The sequence below is a fragment of the Lethenteron reissneri genome, chromosome 14 (assembly GCF_015708825.2).
Source record: "Lethenteron reissneri isolate LAM-NWPU_2019-01 chromosome 14, ASM1570882v1, whole genome shotgun sequence".
NCBI lineage: Eukaryota > Metazoa > Chordata > Hyperoartia > Petromyzontiformes > Petromyzontidae > Lethenteron > Lethenteron reissneri.
The window spans coordinates 10,386,710-10,407,222 of record NC_083792.1 but is presented as its reverse complement, the minus strand read 5'-3'; the positions used below and the strand labels follow the sequence as shown (position 1 = coordinate 10,407,222).

The 20,513-nt window shown below is 44.1% G+C and overlaps 1 protein-coding gene across 2 annotated transcripts; it reads right to left on the bottom strand.

The window, feature by feature from the left end:
- Window positions 1-12,252: 12,252 nt before the first annotated feature.
- On the bottom strand, window positions 12,253-18,047 carry CALM2 (calmodulin 2). Of its 2 annotated transcripts, none has more exons than XM_061551505.1 (6): window positions 17,854-18,047; window positions 15,303-15,333; window positions 15,029-15,172; window positions 14,052-14,158; window positions 13,414-13,549; window positions 12,253-12,990 (listed from the first exon to the last, which is right to left on the bottom strand). In XM_061551505.1, the coding sequence occupies exons 1-6, from the start codon at window positions 17,854-17,856 to the stop codon at window positions 12,962-12,964; spliced, it is 450 nt and encodes a 149-aa protein (XP_061407489.1). In that variant the 5' UTR covers window positions 17,857-18,047; the 3' UTR covers window positions 12,253-12,961. The 2 variants fall into 2 exon arrangements, with proteins under 2 accessions (XP_061407489.1, XP_061407487.1); XM_061551503.1 differs by lacking the exon at window positions 17,854-18,047 and adding an exon at window positions 16,517-16,629.
- Between the last annotated feature and the right edge of the window lie 2,466 nt (window positions 18,048-20,513).

Sequence of the window (20,513 nt, the reverse complement as noted above, 5' to 3'; positions counted from 1 at the left end):
TTCCTGTTGTTGGTTAATTGTGCAGCATTGTGTTTTGCAATAATATTAATTAGTTTTTAATAAGAGAGCCCTTTACCCAGCAAACCTGGCTTGTAATCAGACATTAGTTTGCTAGTAGGTGGCGATAATTGTGGCGTAAAATCCTAAATTAGTCATTTGCAGGTTGGCAAATTTGTAGCGTGACGCAGGCACACAATGGTGAATGACGTCATGGGATCTTTTAACCTCCAATTGTGAAACATTATTTGATAAATAATTCCGTTTAATAATCATTAACTTAAAAATATGGACTCTATCGAATGGTGGTCGGGAAGGCTAATTTTGTATTCTAGAGCGTTTCGTAAGAAAGAAAAAAATACACTTTATAATGGTCCAACTTCGCTCTGCCACATCAGCCTTATTTTTAGATCACTTCACTGAGGGGGATGCTTTTCATTTAGTTCATATAGTATCTAGATATTTGAATGTTCATACGGTATTATAAGTACCCATAAATATATAATATCTTCACAATGAGACCTCCTTTACCAGTGGCAAAATATAGTAGTAGGTTTTTACCCTTTAAACTGGTACAAAACTGACACCTTTATACAAGGCATCATGTTTGCAATAACCACAACACAAGCAGTCAAAATACAAACAAAAATAAACAACTCTGATAATGATATGCACTGTTCTGATAATGATATGCACTGTCCTGCATATCATCAGAGTTGTTTCTTTTTGTTTGTATTTTGACTGCTTGTGTTGTGGTTATTGCAAACATGATGCCTTGTATAAAGGTGTCCGTTTTGTACCAGTTTAAAGGGTAAAAAGCTACTACTATATAATATCTTCCAAGCTAAAGTGGGGCTGGGTCGAAGGGGTGACGGCCGGTGGTCGAGACTTTAACAGGATGGCAACTGAGGGAGCAAACAAACCAGAAAAAATAAGTCCAATGAAATTGTCTCGTGTGCAGGTGCAAGGTGGTGCATTCTTACATTGCATGACCGTGAGAGATGTGCAACAGTTGAGGCTTTTATCCAGCAGGGGAATGATCACGGGCTGATAATGATCAAGATGGTGTATATCTATAATGTATTCTCTTTCAAAATAAGCTTTGTCTTTGAATATTTCCTTTTTTTTCATTGTTCCACTGAGCCACGCGGCTGGGTGCCAATTGACACGGCATGCAATGATCATTTCATTCGCCTCGTCGCTTCTTGCCCCCAACGCCAGATCCCGGTGTCTTGTGAGGCCAGCAGAGTATTCCGTTTTGGTTTATTGACGCGGCACGGCAAATTTCCAGTGGGAAAACCACCCAGACCACGATGAGTGTCCCACGCTGGCTCAGTTCGGGTGTGCCAGTGGAAAAGGGGTATAAATACGTATACATCCGGACCAAGTCACAGGGATCAACTCGGAGGTAAATCGCATGCCGTGATGTCACTCGCATAGTTTAAATTCTCAGCAGCGTTGGTGTTGAGAAATAATTGGTGGAAATTCACACAAAAAATATTTTTAGCTTACAATCATGCTGGGTCATGGGAGTTCCTGCACCATTGTTTCACTCTTTGCCTGCATTCGACATTTGTTGAAACACACATTTGTTGAGCATCACCTTCTAATCCCAGCACCAGGCCACACAGGGTAAGGAAGGGGAGTGGGAAGATGGAACCGGGTGGGGTTTGGCCCACAGCCTCATTCATGGCTTGACAGAACATGGGGGGAGGGGTGGACCCAGAACTTGGACCACGTTCCTGCTTCGAGACCATCACTGGGCCCGGCAGAGAGCAGTCTCCGGTGCTCGTCGAAACGAGGCGAAAGGGTTTCCGTTCTCGGCCGCGTCGTGATGCAAGCCGAGGGTGGGCGTCATCGCGGTTTTTTGTGTGTGTGCGCCGCTGCATGCAAACGGGATTGCGTCGGCGGATGCGTCTGTCGTGACCGATTTGTGTACTCGAGATGTTTCTTGTGATGGGATCGTCCCCTCCGCCCGCACGCCCGCGCGCCAATTCACATCTGAAGGCACCGATGGAAGAAAAAAAATGCAAAAAAATCCGTGATGTTCTCGTGCTCAATTTAATTAGCTCCAATGCTAATGGGTGGCTTCACGCAGGCTGGATTTCAAATAAACACATGCAGGCACCTCGTTGCTCAAACGCTGCAATTGGAATTAATTAAACTGCAAGAGAAGGATGCTATTTGTGAGGATAGCACTGCAACGGATTAAGGTTATTTTATCGGGGTTATTTACTTAACCGCTATATGCCTTCGTGCTGGAGAGAACCCAAATGGGGTGCAATTGCTGAGCAAATGTGACACGTGTGGCACATGTGGCACGGCACACGTACATCAGCTCATCACTCGCAGTGTCCGCAGCTCAGTGTCGTGCTGGGAATCGATGACCTCTTTGTCTCAGAGGTGGCGGCCAAAACCTCAGGACTGCCCCACTGTCCTGTCAACCCAAATGATTAGCCATGCACAGAAATCGCAGTGGCTACAGTACTTCCCTGTCCGTCCAAAAAGATGGGGAAACCGATACAAGTCTTAACTCTCGGTTGCTTTCAACGAGGTTAGATATCCCAATGAAAAGATGGTCCGAAAGGCACAACACTGGGTAAGCAATGAGTGAGCTAATCTGGGCGAAGGTGAATGATCGTACAGTTAGTGTGCAATTCCGCTGAGAGTGTTGGCATTGGATCGATGTTTTGAGTCCCACTCTGGGGCATTATTATAGAACGCCATTTGGCGTTAGGTGGTGGTTAATGAGCTGAGCTCGTGACATCTTACGCAACAGTTAATTGTCGTGTGTCAGAGTCCAAATTCCAAATAACCCACAATTGTGATAACATTTATCGCCGTTGGGTGTGTGACCGTTTGGGCCCTTTGACCCTCTTACATGTACCTTGAGCTCGTGGTTCGTAGTACAATATGAACGTCATCGTCTGGTTAGAACCGGTTTCCACTAAATAAACAAAGTTCGTACGTATGGGGGGAGCATACGTTCTTTTGATACAAAAAAAATACATTTTGCAAATGAAAATTGTGTTGCACACAAGCAGCAGACAGGCGTTGATGTGCCAGTTTCACAATCTCCATTGCGCCAGTGTAAATCTGGCATTCCTTATTGCATCACGTGTCGCTAAGCTGGAAATATAAGCGTATTTCACATCCACAAACACCCGACAGTTGTGATAACAAGTGCTCCATTATAGAAATTCACTACACTTTCTGCAAATTGACTATATAGACATGCAGTGGTTGTCCTGCGTGAATAGCTGAAGGAAAATATTAAAGAATTGGCTGAAGCCTCTAAAACAACAATTTAAAGGCAGTCCTTCACATTCACACCTCCAGTGTCTCACACCACAAACCTTCGAGTACCTTCGATGCACGGCCGCGTAATAGCGCCCGTGAACGCACACATTCCGCAAACTTGAGAACATTTCTCAAGATACATTTTGACGGTTATTCACGTTACCTCACTGCTCTCATTGTAATTATTTATTTGCATTTTTTGTCCGAACGTGGAACGGTCTCGTGAGTTGGCGAGGAAGAGTGAGGTTTCCGTTCGCTACATCGGAACATTAACAATCGTAATGTTTTTTTATTTATTTGTGCTTATGTAGCGTATGGAGAGATTGCAGTCGCATTTATACGTGATAAAAATCTAAATTGCACTGTGGTACATTTGTTCTTTTTTAGGGAAATCCATCTCGTGATATTGTTTCAGTTTGGATCTTCCTTTGGGATGTTAAGCCAATTTATTTTTAAGGACATTATTTGGTCAAACTGCATTGGCAATGGTGCAAAAGTAGAAAATTCAACATGTTCACCAATAACGCTGCCTTTGCAGGAAAAAATGCACAATAGGTGACCTTGCGTGCTATCACGCTTCCTCATAACCGAGAGAGGAAAAAACAGATAGTGGATAAGAGACTGAACTTTACACCGTGGCTAGATAACATTTAAATGTAAAACAAAAACTGGTGAACATTTGCTTCAATTTGCATATAAACAATAGCCTACCAGTAGCTATTGAGTAACGGACAAACGCTGCAACGATCAACAGGTATTACGAAATCAACTAATTTGTGTCAAAAGATAAGTTGCAGTACAGTGTTGTTGGCCATTGAATTTTGGGTTCGTGGGGTTGATGGAAGCGTCATGAACATTAGCCACTTGGCGTTGCATTCCAGGGTTCAACTTCCATTTAGATCTTCATTTATTATAAAAAGGCGAACGATGTCTGTAACAACTCGGCTGGCTTCCGTTCCCTTGATCGTCTGCTTCAGCTTCGAAGACGATGTATATATTTGTAAACATTTAATTTAATAGTGACATTTTATTCTTATCTTTTATATCTCTTTTCATTGATATCGTCTTTGTGTTGTATCCATCTTATATCTGTCTTGTCTATCTTTAGATACATCTTCTATTGGAAAATATAAGTTTACAAAAAAAGTGTGATTCTTTATTTAAGATCTGTTGGATCGGCGTACGTTATGCTGGGTACAGCTTAGTATGATTGGAACATTTCATGAACCTTTTACGACACTTTTAAAAAGAGTTTTAATTAATTACACAATGTTTAATTTGAGTGCCTTTTTTTATTTTAGTTTATTTTTAGCCCTCGCTGCCCAATTTTACTGAGACATCAGATGCGTCGCATAAACAAACGTGCGTCCCAACGGGAGGTGCACAATATATGCGTCCACATAGGGACGAGGTTTTGTCTAGCACTCAACAATTAAACCATATTTTAAGTGAAGGTGAGGCGTTCATTCTGTCCTGCCGGCTGGTCGGTATTCAGTTTGAATGTTGGAGTCCTTTGCAATGTGACCAAAGTCCCCCAATTCGCCGCACCACCACCCTTTGCTGGCCTTCTCGCAGACCTGCAGCCGGTTTGAGAGTTTCATGAATCTCCACGTGATCCACCGACCCTTGCCTGTGTGCGTGTGAGCCGTGTCTCCCTTAGAATAGTGTGGGAGGGGGGGGGTAGGTTTTCACCTCAATGTATGGCCACGAACCGCTATGAAAAATGGCTACATTCTTTTGCCAAACGTCGGCCTATCCTGTACGAAACTATTCTCGGCTTTCCCGCAAATCCGTTTTTACTTTACCGTTCACTACGACAGATGGAGCTGTGAAATCGGCTCGTGTGTAGTTGCTCGGTGGATTGTTGCATTATGGGACTGTGAGAAATGGTGACGGGTTGGGAAAGCCTTCATCCAGCAGTGGATTGATCATGGCTCACTGATGATGATGATGGACTCAGCTGACCTTTACCTGAGAGGTCAGCTCAAACCCTCGCTTTGCTGCAGTGGCATCCAGCTGGAGGGGTTCCTCAACAGTGCGAGGCATTTTTTTCCCAGTGCCCCCGGTAATGCTCGTGTACTGGCTGTAAGTGCAGCTTGCCGCTTTCGCCTAAGATACTGTAGATATATATTTGTTATATATCTGTCCTTCTGCTGATGCCCTGGCTGTACAGCCCGTCGAGCCACCACTGTGGTTATTCACCGCGGTCTGGCACCGGCGTGGGGTGTTTTGTGCTCTGGAAACTGGGGGGGCAGTGAGTTGGCCGGTGTGGAATTTTTTGTTGTTATGCTGCGGTTATTTTTTTTCATGCTTCTGTTGCAGTTTGGAATGTAGTGATTAAGCCCTTGCCTAAATGTACAGTACAGTCCCGAGAGAGAGAGAGAGAGAAACATTTTGAACTTTCAAAAAATAAATATCTTAAACATGTCAAAGCAGTGGATTGACTATGTATGTATGTTGAACTTATTTCGCACCGTACATAGCCAACCGTGCTAATCGAAGGTGACTCGTGATCATAACACATGTTATCCAATAGCTCTTGACATAATAAAAACATATGTTTAAAAGCTACTAAAACATAAATTGCCCAGTAAATCGGCACGGCTTACTTCGGCGTGGCATGGTTTATCACGTAGCACAATTTTTTGTTCAACGATCGCATGTATGAAACATTCATTAAATTGTCGGTGACATATTTCTTAAATGCACGGGGCGCTCCGAGTAGCAAGCCTCCGTTACCCGAACGTTTTGCGAACGCAGTAAATAAATGCATCAGGTGTGTTTGGCCATTGGAGTTGACGCACAGTTTAGCGCAGAAGATTGATCGTGGCCGATGGAAGCCCTCTGTTAAGATTCAGCGTCTCCATCGTGGATGGATGTTATACGTGCACAAGTGGCAGCAACAATGACTTGTGTGCTTGGGGGAATGATGAGTCAACAGCATCCCACCTTCCTGCCGATCCCTTTCTCAGGGGAGGCTTGTAATGCTCTCAGACTATCTTTAGCCTGTGCGCCTTGTGTTTATGAAATACTGTTTGCAGCTCGCTGCGTGCGGGTTTTGTATGCGACGTGGATGACGGTGGCAGCGACGATGATGATGCTGATGCTGACTGAGCCTTTGGGAGAACCTGCAAACTGCCTGGTTGTGGGATGAATAGTCGCTCAGCCTACATTTTTATTGTAACGATTGATCAGCATTGCGGGTGTCTTAACATCACTCCGAGTGACATTTCACTGTGACAAAGATGCTTTTTGTGGTGAGCCTTTGCCACAGATTAATTCTTTCAAAGAAAAAAATGAAGAAAATCCTGTCATGGCCTCAGATAGGCGTGGCAGTCACGACACATACCAATATGCATGCCTGGATATGCATTCCCCAAAAACATGTCCACGACATTGAAGATGCAAACATCACCGGTGCGTTGTGCATTGAGGTTGCTCGTTTGCGAAACGTTGATTTTGTGATCATATGGGGTTCATTGTATGACCACGGGGGTGTTGTTATCACCCAATGGGTCGCAGTTTTTCTTTCAAAGGACCGGGTGGCAAAAAGAAAGGGCGTTGTCAAAGACGTGTAATGAAATCCACGAAGATAAATAAAGAGGGTTGATACCTGCCTGCCGCCCTCGTGGATTTAATTACAGAAGTATATATTTCAGTGCATCTGTAATTCCAGTGATATGCTATGCGTTGATGATTTCTGACAACTCATGAGGTTAGTTCTAAATGAACACGCTGTCAGGACTAAAATACCAAAATAAACGAGACTTGCTACTATGGTTTTTTATCGAAATAAATTGCCGTGGGTTTTTTTCGTGCTTAAGTTTTGCAGCTGCTACGAAGCCTGTGTTAGTCGAGCAGTTTGCCCGTACAGTAATTGGTGCAGATTATGTTGTTTGACTATGTGCAAAACACAGATGAAGCTCGTGCCCCCAACTGTTTGCTTTCACTATAAAACATGAGTGCATTTACCGAAAGAATCAAAGAGCATGAGTGCATTATTATACTGTATTCCAGAATTGGTGGGGGGGGGGGGGGAGCGGTGGCACAATGGTTAGCACACTGTATTGAGCTAAACTATCTGGATTAAATTACCGGCCACGGCTCACATCAGTGGCGAGTGATTCCCACCTCTTACCAGTCCTCACCGACCAGCGTGGTGAAGTATGGACACAAAAAACCGGCCTTAAACGCAGCAGCGACTTGACAAAGATCTGTGACGTTGTTATAATTATTGCACCCACAATTGCACGCTGTATATTGCCCCGAAACAATGTTGTCATCTCAAATCGCACCCTTGCCGGCCTTTACGTGCCAAGTTGACGCACTATAGCTTCGGAAAGAATTCTAAATATTGTCATTCCTGTCTGTGCTGCGTACAAAAAAAAATCAACTTCTCTCAGCTCTCTTACGTATGTTGGGTGCGAAAAAAAAATGTTGAGTATTCAACGATTTCCAGGAAGCCACAGTAACAATCGCGACTGCGTTGTGTTTGTGTCTGATTGGGCAGGGAACCCCTCCTCTCTTGCTCGCACAAGCTGTGAGAAAGAGATAAGCTTCCTGGCTCTGATATGGAATAAATGATTTGCATTTACAGTGCACGTGGACTATCCTGGATACTAGCAGGTGCATATACCAGCAAAGTGCCTTTAGGTGATTAATGGCATGTCGCCTGTGGTACGCATGTGTTTTGAGTATTATTTAGCGTATACAGATGTGATATAACATCGTATATTCTACCACCATACTGGGGTTTCTTTCTCACAATACTATTGATGATATATTATGGTATACGTACGATTGTGTATTTAAAAATAGCATCATTAGTGGAGATTTTGCATTTCGCTATTTCACTAGTGGCCGAAGGCCTTGAAGGGCCTCCCCATATTGTCAGTTGTGGGGATTGTTTGACCATACTTCACCACCTCACTGGGGCAGTTCAGGTTGATAAAGGGGTGGTGGGGATCAGGACCGGTTCAGATATCATTCTGTACCGATGTCGGGAATCGCGAACCAAGGTGGCGGGACACGGCGCGTTAACCCACAGCGCCCCACGGTTCCATCGTACACACTGTGTGAATTTATAAAATACACAAAAGTTGTTAGCACACGTTGCTATGACCCCCCCCCCCAACCCAACATGTCTCCCTCTCTGTTCAATTCCCGGCCACGGCCAACAAGTGACGATATCGGACCTACTCGTGGCCTCCTCCCTCACCACTCCACACTCTGACCGGCGAGACCTCTGTTCAAACAATCGCCATCAATCTGGTGGCACAGATGATGGCCCTTATTTGGCAGTGCATTGACAAAAGGGGCTTTAGCACGATTCTACATATTTTGTTTTTATTTGCCTGCCCAACGTACTCGTGGAAGGACAACCTTTAGAACTGGCTTGTGGCTTGCTAGTGGACACACACGCCAGCCCACGACAACTCGGATCTGGCCACGTAAAATTGAAAGGGCCTCTGCGTGGGTGCGAGACTAATTGACTATTACTCACCAAAGTGTATGCGTAAAAGATTATCTCGAACCACTTGCCATGACAACGTGTATCATTGTTACCGCAAGCCCTCTCTGAAACACAATACGTGACACGGCCTGTATCCATCGCCAACGCGTAAATAGCCATTCCAGGTCCAGTTTTCAAGTAAACGCATTTAATGATTATCTGGACACTGTTGAGTAACCTCCCGTGATGTTTATTGATATTTTAAACAACCCGCGGGCCAAGTAAATGTTTTCGGCTTTTGTGCTCCAGCGTTTATAGTGGTCGGTGTCACAAGGCCCGTTGATAAATATCAATAAGAAGCGTTAGAAGGCCACTTGCCTAATGCCCTTAATTATTCATGCGAGCGCGCTCATTTACCCCGGGGCACGAGGAGTACTTTTATTTAAAAAGGGAGCGCTCGGACGAGGAGGAGGAAATTAGATATTCTCGCACGGGCACTTGCAAGTGGTTACCCAGGGAAACAATAAACACCCGTGCACGATTCTGCATATTGTGGGGCCTCAAAGAGGAATCCTTGTCGCTACATTGAGATCCTTTCATGCTGGAAAAGGCTCCTCCCTCGCATTGGGTTGGTTCCATTTTTGTTATTACATTACTAATGACCTGTTTGCTTTACAAGGAAGGAAATACTTTTTTTGATCATTTGCCCCCCCACATTATCTAAATTTTGCTGTCAGTGTCATGCTATGAGATGAAGTATCCATTTGTATCCCTGGTAGGGCAGTAGAACCGTGTTAGAGAACATCACACGTATCAAAGGTAGCTGAGATCCCTTCAAGGCGATCAGTGTTCTCCATAGTTCGGGAGCTGGACTTTAACACCTACTCGGCCACTGGGTCATGTTTTTCACATGATGGTCAAACAGAATTTTGTTTTTATTCTCGATGCTGGAATTTAGCCAAATTCAGTGTACAACCAAATTGTGTGTGATGTGGGGGTTGCAGTAATTGGTCACCGGAACCGAGACCATCAACTAAATCCACTCGAGCACCCGCTTTCATTCCAGTTGGCTGCGTGGATACAAAGCCAGGATCTCAGCAGTGCCAGCTCGGCGTTTTAAACTCTTGGGAGGCACCTGGTGAGCTCAGGAAATATGTTTTAAAAAGAGTTGAACAGCATCTGTGTTAACCACTGAAGTTAGAGGCGATGTGATTGTGTTCCCGTTTCCAAAAGGGAAGAATGAACGGTAGTGGGAGGCTGAATTGCAGGAAGTAAAATTACTCATCTAGCAGGGTACAAATACACCCATGTTGAGACTGCCAGACAGGCAATGCTGGGGTTGCATGGGGTACTTTAATTTGTCTTTATTTGGGATATGCACCTGGGAAGATAACCCCATCTCAAGAAATGGAACACTATGCGTAAGCTGACATTGTACTTGTCTGCTTTGGCTCTGTTGCATGGATGTTTCTCGGAAATGAAAGACACGCCTTTCAACCAATTACAAAACAAATGGCACTTGCATAACAACTACGTTTGATATTCTTGGTTCTTTCGGTAAAGTCAAGTAGAAGGGAAATAATAAAAATATTAAACAATAAAAATTCTCACGTTTCAACTGCAACACAAGCAATCATCAGGTGTGAAATCCACACCTGATAATGAAATCCACACCTGATGATGATTGCTTGTGTTTCAGTCAAAACGTCGTGAGAATTTTAGTTTTATTTGTATTACTTTATTATTTCCCTTCTACGTGACTTTACCGAAAGAACCAAGAATATGAATCCCTGCAGTCACGAAAGCTTTAAATAAAAAAAAAAACTACGTTTGAGTTTGTTCTTGAGTACACTACCAAGTTTGTACTATTGAACAGGATTGGACACACACGACTTAAATGTTATATCTTAAATATTGCATGCCGAGCCTTGATCACTGACTTCGAACTTATTTTTTTTGCTGAAATAAAAGTGTTATCTCCTTAAGGAACATGTTGTTATATTCAACAGAGCAATGCAATATAACCCAACAGTGAAAACATTCAAGGGCAGCCAAACACGTCACTGTTACGGCCTACTACATAGCAATGTAATCTTGTGAATATTTATAATTTGTAAATTTACCTATTTGAATCAGCACTAAACTGTTAAAGAGTGGTTAAAGCCCAAGCCCACTGGAGTATTGTGTAATAATGATGCCAAAAGAGAGATGCATTAGACCAATTACTAAGGACTGAAATATGTTGGCAAAACTGCACATGCTAAAATGCTTCCAGGCACACTACAGTAACAATAAATTGCACAACATACTACACACCATCAGAGCTAGAAAGCCTTGTATACATCTCTGATGCAGGTTTTTCTTTGCATTTTCATGTATGTCTTTTGCAAAGTACATTTTTGCATATGAAAATGAAAAGTGGTTTCAACTAAGCGTTTGCATGTACAGTGAGCATTACAATTGCTTGGCATACATGGTGTTGTTGTAGTAGTGGTTTTCAGCACGCCTGCAAAAACAAACACCCGTTCTATAGAAAACAATGAAGTGTGACAGCTAAATGGAGCAAAGCAAAAAGAGATGTCAACATCAGGGGACTTATACAGTATCACTGTATTGTTATCGATGTGGTCATGCCGCCTCCGGTGCCATGGTGTCAGGTGTCATACAAGACATCTGCTGTAAGTGATGCATTAAAGGAAACCCGGTTCGGTTTTTTTTCATACGCACGTAAAGGCAAAGTAGTCTATCGAAGCTTGAACTGCAGTGGAATGGGGTCAACTAATGTTCCCAACTTTGGATCGGCGCCAAAAAATGTTCTCTTTAGTGTTGAGTGCGCAGGGAATTAGTGGAACGTTTAAAATCCCTACGTGGGCTTTCGTTGCGAGTCAGACATTTTGTCAAAACTCAGCGCGAGCGCTCGTTTGAAGCCAGCAGTCGCGATGTGTCACCAGATTCTCGTGCCAGATGAAGAAAATGCAAGTTCCATGAACAGTGTCCCATTTTAAGCGACCTCCAAGGGACATCTCCACAGGTGTCAAGAGCCATGCGGAGGCCGGTCCTTGCATCTCCTAAGCAATCGCAGTTGCCTCATCCGAGACTCCATTACACACAATCTAAATGTAGTGTACCGTCACTTCAAGAGAAAAGTCCTAACCTGCATGGCCACAGTAGCAACATAACCACTGTGCAGGTTACTAGATCACATTTTCAGACATTTTCACATTGGTATGACGACATCGACTGACATATAAGGTGTGGTGGGGTCTGCTGTAAGACGATACCAGGGGCCCACATTCTTAAGGAATGTCTTGAGCAGGTTTGATTACAGCCAAGGTTTATTCATGTTTTGCCCCATGACATCTAGAGGGATGTGGGTCATGTGCAACTATTTTTAGCACTAAAACATGTGGTAACCCATTTGCCACTTACCCTTAGCTTGACAGGCTCACATTTACCAAACTATTCCCTACAGCATTCACACTTACTCCAAGACAATCATTGCATTTTGGTTCATTTTTTTATTGAGGAAAGATCTGACATGTACAACATGGAATGGGTTTTGTTATTTATTCTTGCATGCTACAGTCCAACATAACTTACATGAAAGGATTATGTGGTACGTTAGCAGTACAAAATGCAACATACCAATAGGTTACATAACATTACAGTACGTGAAGGGTTTCTTTTATTTCATCTGTCTGTAGTAGAGTACCTTGAAAGGATATCAGATTTGCAATAGTGCAATACAGTACAGTATGCGGATACGAGAGTAACAACAGACTGTATTTATGATCTTTTTTTGAATGCAGTACCTCATTCTGATAAATCAATGGCAAAAAATCTTGCTTATAAAAGTCAAGGAACCCCCACTTGCTGCTTACACAGTTACATGTAACATTTACAGCCTACCGAGTTACATAACCCTTTTTATGTAATGCTAAAATGTTGCCTCTTCTTCAATTGGAAAACCTTTCGAAGAAGCTCATACATTTTCTGTGGGTTAAATGATATCCTGATACTCAACAAAGGCCAGGCTTTTGAATTTATACATGTTCACCTTAAATGGGGGGAAATGTCACCAAACTGTGCTGTATACACTTGAAATCTAATATGCTATAATAATTATTAAAAACACAAAATGAAGAATTAAAGAAAACTAACAAAACTATAATAACAAAGCTCCGTACGGATGCAGTAAGACACTGTACAACTTCACTTGGCCGTCATCATTTGCACGAACTCTGTAAGATAAAGCAAAATAGGCTTCAAATTAATGGACTGCGATGTTTAAAATGTGGGTAGTCACTATAAGGGGGGCTCTGCTGTCAGATTTCAGAAGCCTCCTGGGCTGCTAGCTGACCAAGCGAACTTGGTGGACGTGTCAAAAATATCCCACGCTTCGCAGGTTCATGATGCAACTACAGTGCATTCCCAGGCTGTGTACAGTTTCCAACACGTGCGGCCGAAAAAGAGACATGCTAATATGCGCAAGATTTGCGTAACGGATCATGACAAGTGACTATATCGACTCTGAAACAATTTGGGAGGGGGGGAGGGCAAAGGAGAAGTGATGTGCACATTCTCATTTTATGGATGTACACACGCTTACGTCAATTTTCAACAAATGGTGTTGCTGCTGTTAGTGGTGTGTATGCCCAACTTGCCTTCGTAGTTGACCTGCCCGTCCCCATCGATGTCGGCTTCCCGGATCATCTCGTCAACCTCCTCGTCTGTTAGTTTCTCCCCGAGGTTCGTCATCACGTGACGCAGCTCTGCTGCGCTGATGTAGCCATTTCCATCCTGTGCCCGGGTGCACACAGGTAACCTCACATTTGCGCTCGCAGAGACGTGCAATGCTCGGCAACATCCGTTAGTGCCAATCTGAGAGAATGTTATTGATTATGTGCCAAACTGTTGACTGTCCAGCAAATCTATTTCTCCAAAATGTCCCATTTAATTAACCGCTATTCAATTCTGAATAATATTCGCAATCATTTTAATGAACACGAAATGTAATCTTAGGTCAGAGGATGTCTCGGCTCGTCTACAAAGCTCAGTCTACCATTTATAAATCGGGCTGCCTTGAAATGTATTTCATACTGCTAATTTTTACAAAGCTTAACGTTACCTACAGGAGGTTTACAATTACTTTTGGCTCAAGATTACCATGCCCCATGAAACCACGATTATTACAGTAATCAGGATTTATACCTTGGAAACCAGAGCAGCTGAATCAGCAGACCAACAAAACAGCATGTTAACATTAAACCCAGACAACCCCACTTAACCCCACTGTGCAGACCTTGTCGAATACTCTGAAGGCCTCTCGGATCTCCTCCTCGCTGTCTGTGTCCTTCATCTTTCTCGCCATCATCGTGAGAAACTCTGGGAAGTCAATAGTTCCATTGCCTGCGAACACAAAGCCGAGTTAGACTGCATTTCATCTTAAAATGTGGTGCCTTCTGCCTTCAAGCATTTGCTTCTCCACTTGACATTTTGCTCCTGTGCAACACTGGTGGCAAAAGGGCATGTGCAGAACAACGGTCTACATTCAAAACAATCGGGAACTGAAAAAACACAAACAGGTGGTCGAGGTGTGCAATAACCCCACGCTTTTTACCCTGCATGTGAAAATGGGAGTCAATAATTGTTGTTATTGACCTGCAGTCTGCAACATGACATTGTTCAAACTACAGACCCGCAGGGTGGCAGAAAGGAATGGCAGTGAGGGCTTGCCGGGCAAGGTTACTTTGTAAAAGGTTTCTCAGGGTACTAATTAGCAGCTTCAGACCAGCCGGGGTTAGTTACGAGCTCTGCTCAAACCAGGCCCCATTATGTGGTTGTCCACGTGCCATCTACACTATCGCTGGCGGGGCATCTGGGGACGAAACGAGGCGTGTTTTGCTCAGGAAAGTCACCACGCCCACACACGGTTATTGATTTTCGACCATGTGGAATGTCTCTTTTTTTTTGCAGTATCTTTTATTTGAAAATATTACGTAAATAAACTTCAACACCTAATGTTTGAAATGTAACAGTACATTTAAAATGTAAATTACGGTAAACAAAGTGGAAAGAAGTATAAACAAGATAATTACACAAACATAAATACGAAAAACTGGACTAATAAACAGTACCATTTCCTCAATGGTGCATGGTAAACACCAAGTATATGGGTAAATCGTATGGCCAGTGTTCGCAGGGCAAGGCAGCTCAAAGGTGAGAGGGGGGGGCCCAGGGGGGAGGGTGGTGGGCTGGGCCCAGCCCAGGGTTCTGTACCATCAGCGTCCACCTCGTTGATCATGTCCTGCAGCTCTGCCTCCGTAGGGTTCTGTCCCAGCGACCTCATTACGGTACCCAACTCCTTGGTGGTGATGGTGCCATCGCCGTCTTTGTCGAACAAGGAGAACGCCTCCTTGAACTCTGTCGACAACAAGGTGGCCATGCCATCGCTTCAGAGTGGAATGGGTGTTGTGACTGCAGGGGTGGGGTTTGTTTGTGATATTTACCAATTTTAACTACAAAAGTATCGGAGGCAAAACTGAAAACTTACCAGCAATCTGCTCCTCAGTGAGTTGGTCTGCCTGAAGGAGAGATGAACAAACATAGGCTTACTCCAAGTATAAACTTTCGACGTAATTTAATTTGGTATTTAACTGCAATTGACAATTTACTTGAGTCTTTTGAGAATAGCGTTAACCGTGTTGTCGTGCTGTAAAATTCACATTTAAGCCACATCAAACTACTGTGTACTAAATAAAACCCAAGTACCGTCATTACTGTGTGAATGATTAGAACAAATTATTCAGCTAAACGTTCTTCAACAAGTTAATTATTAACTCAACTTAAGCGAAAAACTAAAATGACAGTTTTGAAGTTATTCTGTTGCAATTTGCCCTGAGAGATGTGAAAGTGTGGCAATGTATTACCATTGAGGCGCACACAGTACGGCACAACACAACAAGCAAAGCAACTTTAGGGACAATCAACCAGTAAATTAGGCTGCGTATGATGCACGGCAAGACAGAGTAGCCCTCTATGGTGAAGCATTCACATAAAATAGCAGCCTGCTGCTGTATCCTGATAGATATCTCGCTGCACAATACTGTACTTTGCATTGGAACCTGCACATACCATTCTATTCAATTTCCTTTCTGAGTTGCAATGAAATTCGATACTCGGCGACTACTAATGTGAATGTAATTAATTCGGTCAAGGCAAAGGCATCGTGGCATGCACACTGAACTGTGCTTCAGTGCTCTTTGTACTCAAGAAGTGTTGTTTATACGAGGGTATACAGTAGATGGTATCCATGGGTTAAAATGAGTAGCTTTTAGGAACAGCGGCCAGACGCACAAACGCACACATACGAAAGCAATTTTTTCTCAATGGCAGGAAAGGGCTTCATAGCCGAGTTACATGCCCCCATACCTGCTGTACAAAACACGTATCTTTCATTTAAATAATTAACTTTTTGACAGCATTATATGACGCATAAGTGCTTTGCAATTCTGTCAATTAAACTTTAGCTTGTCATTTATTGTTTTTAATTCACGGTTTCGTTTACATAAGTCCATGGAAACGTGGTACTTGGAACCAGTAAAACCCTTCCCATCCCAGAAGCAACAAGGGTGCCTTGAAAATAGAATTGAGCGTTGCAAATCAATCACCGCCCGCAATAACCAGAATTAAGTTTTATTTTTAAGTAAGCCAAATAAAGGCATGCAGCTTGCAACACCACACTGACAAACAACGGTTACAACTTACGCTTGTGGTGTCCTTAATTTTTATGCAAAGTGGGAAATCGGGGTGACAGTAGCAACAAAGCATGGCAGTTCGTTATGACTTAGAAATGTTTAATAATATTACTTGTTATAATAAGGCTCACTTTAGACTTTGCCGATCCCAAAAACCCCAAAAAAAACAAAAGAACTAAAAAAAAATCCCCAAAAGGTGGCTTCATAACGACCCGAGGCACTGCAATGCATACGTGCTGTGGGGGCTCAGACTGGCAGGCGTGGTGGTGGCTGGGCGTGGAGGTGGGCTTGCATTAGGTTAATGAATTTATCTAATAACTCTTGGGGCTTCGTTTTTTTTGGTTGCTTGAAGATTTTATTAAGTGCGTGCTGGCCCGCTCTGGCAGATAACAGATTCCTTGGTTCAGGGCCAGGAGGCCCTCAATTTTGGGCCCACATTCGATAGGGAGAGAGGGCTTGTCCACAGGCTTGGCAACGGGCCAGGTGGCGCATCCAATTTGAAAGCGTAATGAATTCGTGTCACTTGATTTACAGAGCCATTAACGTCCACGTATTTATATATTTTTAATAGATATTTGTTGTAATTTTATCACTTTTAGTATCAATTTTTTTTTGCAATTGCGCTCGTCCGCGTTCACGGAGCGCCATCATCAAGTGGTTTTTTTGGGTTGTCTCAAAATCGGAGCGGTGAAGATGAAATTTGCCGTTCAGTTTTCCATCTCCCAAATATAATTTACTTTTAAAACAGTATCATTGACGTTCCTCCCCCTGCATTTTAACGTTACCGTCATTTGTTGCATTAAACAGGGCACAAGAGGGAGAAAAAACGCCCGATCGCAATTACGTCAACGTACGGTTTTTTTTTTAAAAAAGGGTCGTGGCTTAATAAATAAAATACTATCTAACCAAAACGCAACCACGTACTGTAAGAATATATACGCACACGCTGCGTTTACACACGAACACACACTGCAACATCGTACTACACGAATCGTGTTAATATCCGAGCGAGCGAGCGATGGCAATTGCGCCGATGCAACAAGCATCGTGATCGATAACCACCAACACAGTATCGTATATGAACCTCAAGTAAAAAATAATAATCCCAACACGCTCTCACGTCGAAGTACAACCTAAAAAAACCATTCAGCAAACAAATTAAACCCCGAAAAAAAAACCCACACACACACGAACTTTAAAATGTTAAAACGGCACCGACTTAAAGAAAAAAAACCACAAGCAAACAAGAACGTTTCATACACCACACCATATATGTATATGTAATATAGTAGTTGTTCGTGGCAATAGAAATGAATGGCGGCGGTGTGGGTATCCGCAGCCTCTTACCATGCTGCTGCTGCAGTATCTGGCTCGCTACTGCTGCTGCTGTTGTTGCCGCTTGCTAGAAACGACGACTACTGCTCTTGCTGATGCTGCTAATGCTGCCCTGCTGCTACTGCCGCTTGCTGCTCTCGGGCTTACTGCTGCTACTGCTGTCGCCGCGGCCACACGAACGCGAGAGTTGTCGATTCTCGTCCCCTCCTCCTCCTCCCTGCCTCGCCTCTCTCACTCCCTCCCTCCCTCTCCGATGGCTCGTTCAGCTCCGCCCGAGGTCTCTCTCGTGCGCCACCCACCGTTCTCTCTCGCTTGCTGCCACCAAACCCACCACAGCTCCAGCCCAGCCCAGCGTTTGATATCCTTCCGCGGCTGCTGCTGCTGCGACTGCCACCACCGAGGGCGCGCGCGTGCAGTCTTAGCGTGGTGGGCCACAGGGCCACCCCACCTGGTACCGAGTCGAAGAGTGGTAATGGTACCGACGACCAAGTGACGAGAGAAAGTGGTGAATTGGTGGGCAGGGAGGGGTTGATTTTTTTGTTTTTGCGCGGCAAAAAGCGCGCTACGTGAGAGCCCGAGTGGCCGCCGGGGCGCGCGTTTCACCACGCGCCGGTTATAACGCGATCGAGGGCTACGCCGGTTATAACGTGGGCGAGGGCCACGCCGGTTATAACGCGGACGAGGGCCACGCCGGTTATAACGCGGACGAGGGCCACGCCGGTTATAACGCGGGCGAGGGCCACGCCGGTTATAACGCGGACGAGGGCCACGCCGGTTATAACGCGGACGAGGGCCACGCCGGTTATAACGCGGGCAAAGGCCACGCCGGTTATAACGCGGGCGAGGGCCACGCCGGTTATAACGCGGGCAAGGGCCACGCCGGTTATAACGCGGGCGAGGGCCACGCCGGTTATAACGCGGACGAGGGCCACACCGGTTATAACGCGAACAAAGACCACGCCGGTTATAATGCGAACAAAGACCACGCCGGTTATAACGCGGACGAAGGCCACACCTGAGCCCCACGTGGCCTCCCGTCGAAGATCCTTCCACCCTGTCGCAAGGCACGCAAGTCAGCGGCCGCCAGTTAAAATACATTTGGTGGAATTGTTTTTGGTGCCTAAGACAATTTGTATTACTGGTAGGAACCCACTGTTCCACCAGTCCACAGGGGATTATTGTGTCCGTCCGTGCGTCGTGCAGGGAGGGGCTGGGTGGGGAGAGAGGGGCTGGGTGGGGAGGGGCTGGGTGGGGGGTGGGATGGTGGGGAGGAGCTGGTCACCCCGTGGTGCCCTTATAAAACTCAACGTTTAACCTACTCACGCTGGCTCCCTCCGCAGGAATATGTTACAAATATTATACATGGACCTACTTACATTTTGGAATGAGTGATTTTTTTATCAACCTCATGTGGCGATTTAAACCGGTTAACCTCCGTCAATGAGTTGTGTGCAACGTTTGACTTTGCTAAAGCTCGCCTCGTGTCCGATGTTTTTTTTTTACAATTATCCCCCACCCCGCATGATCATGGCACGTTCATCACTGCGGTGTTTGTGTTGTTTTACTTATTGTAAACTTACTATGAATGTCAGATCACGTTTGCAACAACAAAAACAATCCTCAATGTTGTCTCACTTGGTTCAAATGACTGCACCTACACAATACACAGTTACAGTTCATATCGTCTTGGTGGTGTTTGAAAGGAACACATGTTGCACAGCAAAAGTTAAACTTTTATGCGGTATTTTCACGAGCGCAGATGTATGATATCCCGTAAAGCAACGGCCACGTAACAAACAGGAGTCGAACCTAGGTTAGTGAAGCAGTGTTGTTGTCAGATCCGGAATGGAAACATACCAGGGTGTAAACCAACCAAAAAGCCCCTTTATGAGATCCTTAACTTGACTGACATGTGTTTTGATAAAACTATGCTTTCAAATGTTCCAGACATTGACGAAACAACCTTAAAACTATATACAAATATATGCACCCCACCAAGAAAATATACTGCACATGATGAGGTTAAGGGATTTAAAACACCGCACTTTAAGCGTTTTCACACCAAAAAGAATTAAATAAGTATGGGAAACCTTTATATTTGGGAGGTAAACCCGAATATAATCTGTCATAGTTGCCTCTTAAGCCTTAAAGCTGAGAAATAAGACTTTATAGCAAACAGAAGCCAGACATTTCTAAAGAGGAGGGGGGGGGGGGGTCCACCTACGGTTTAAATCACATTTAAATTAACTACAATAAACAGCGTTGGTATTTGTCGTAGCTACGATTGTATTTTAGCGCGTGTGTGTGTAGTATAAGTAGTTATTTACACACAAGCCGTGTCTGCAATGCGTCAAAGTGTTGGCGCCATTAAATACATTATTTATTCGCAAGCTTCCTCGACGGCACTCACTCTTCTCTCTATCATCATATTATATAGCGACGCATTGCCCACATAGTGAACATTCCATACATAGCGGTCAGCATATTCCGCGTGTGCAGCATTCCGTTGTTATGAATCGTTCCATGCGCACAGGGGTGCATTGTTTATGCATTTTAAGTCGTACGTTATTTACATAGGATACTTTATATATTATAGAATGTAATAACACCTTACATCGGTGTACGGTACTATGTCTAATATGTGTGTGTATATCGAGATTGATGTGGTATGT

What these genes read in the sequence shown, in the direction of transcription:
- CALM2 (XM_061551503.1), bottom strand. Translation starts at nt 16,579, where the DNA reads ATGCTTTGTTGCTACTGTCACCCCGATTTCCCACTTTGCATAAAAATT. An exon ending in CACTGAGGAGCAGATTGCTG is followed by an intron (nt 15,173 to 15,302) that starts GTAAGTTTTCAG and finishes TGTTGTCGACAG; the next exon opens with AGTTCAAGGAGGCGTTCTCC. An exon ending in CAACGAGGTGGACGCTGATG is followed by an intron (nt 14,159 to 15,028) that starts GTACAGAACCCT and finishes TTGTGTTCGCAG; the next exon opens with GCAATGGAACTATTGACTTC.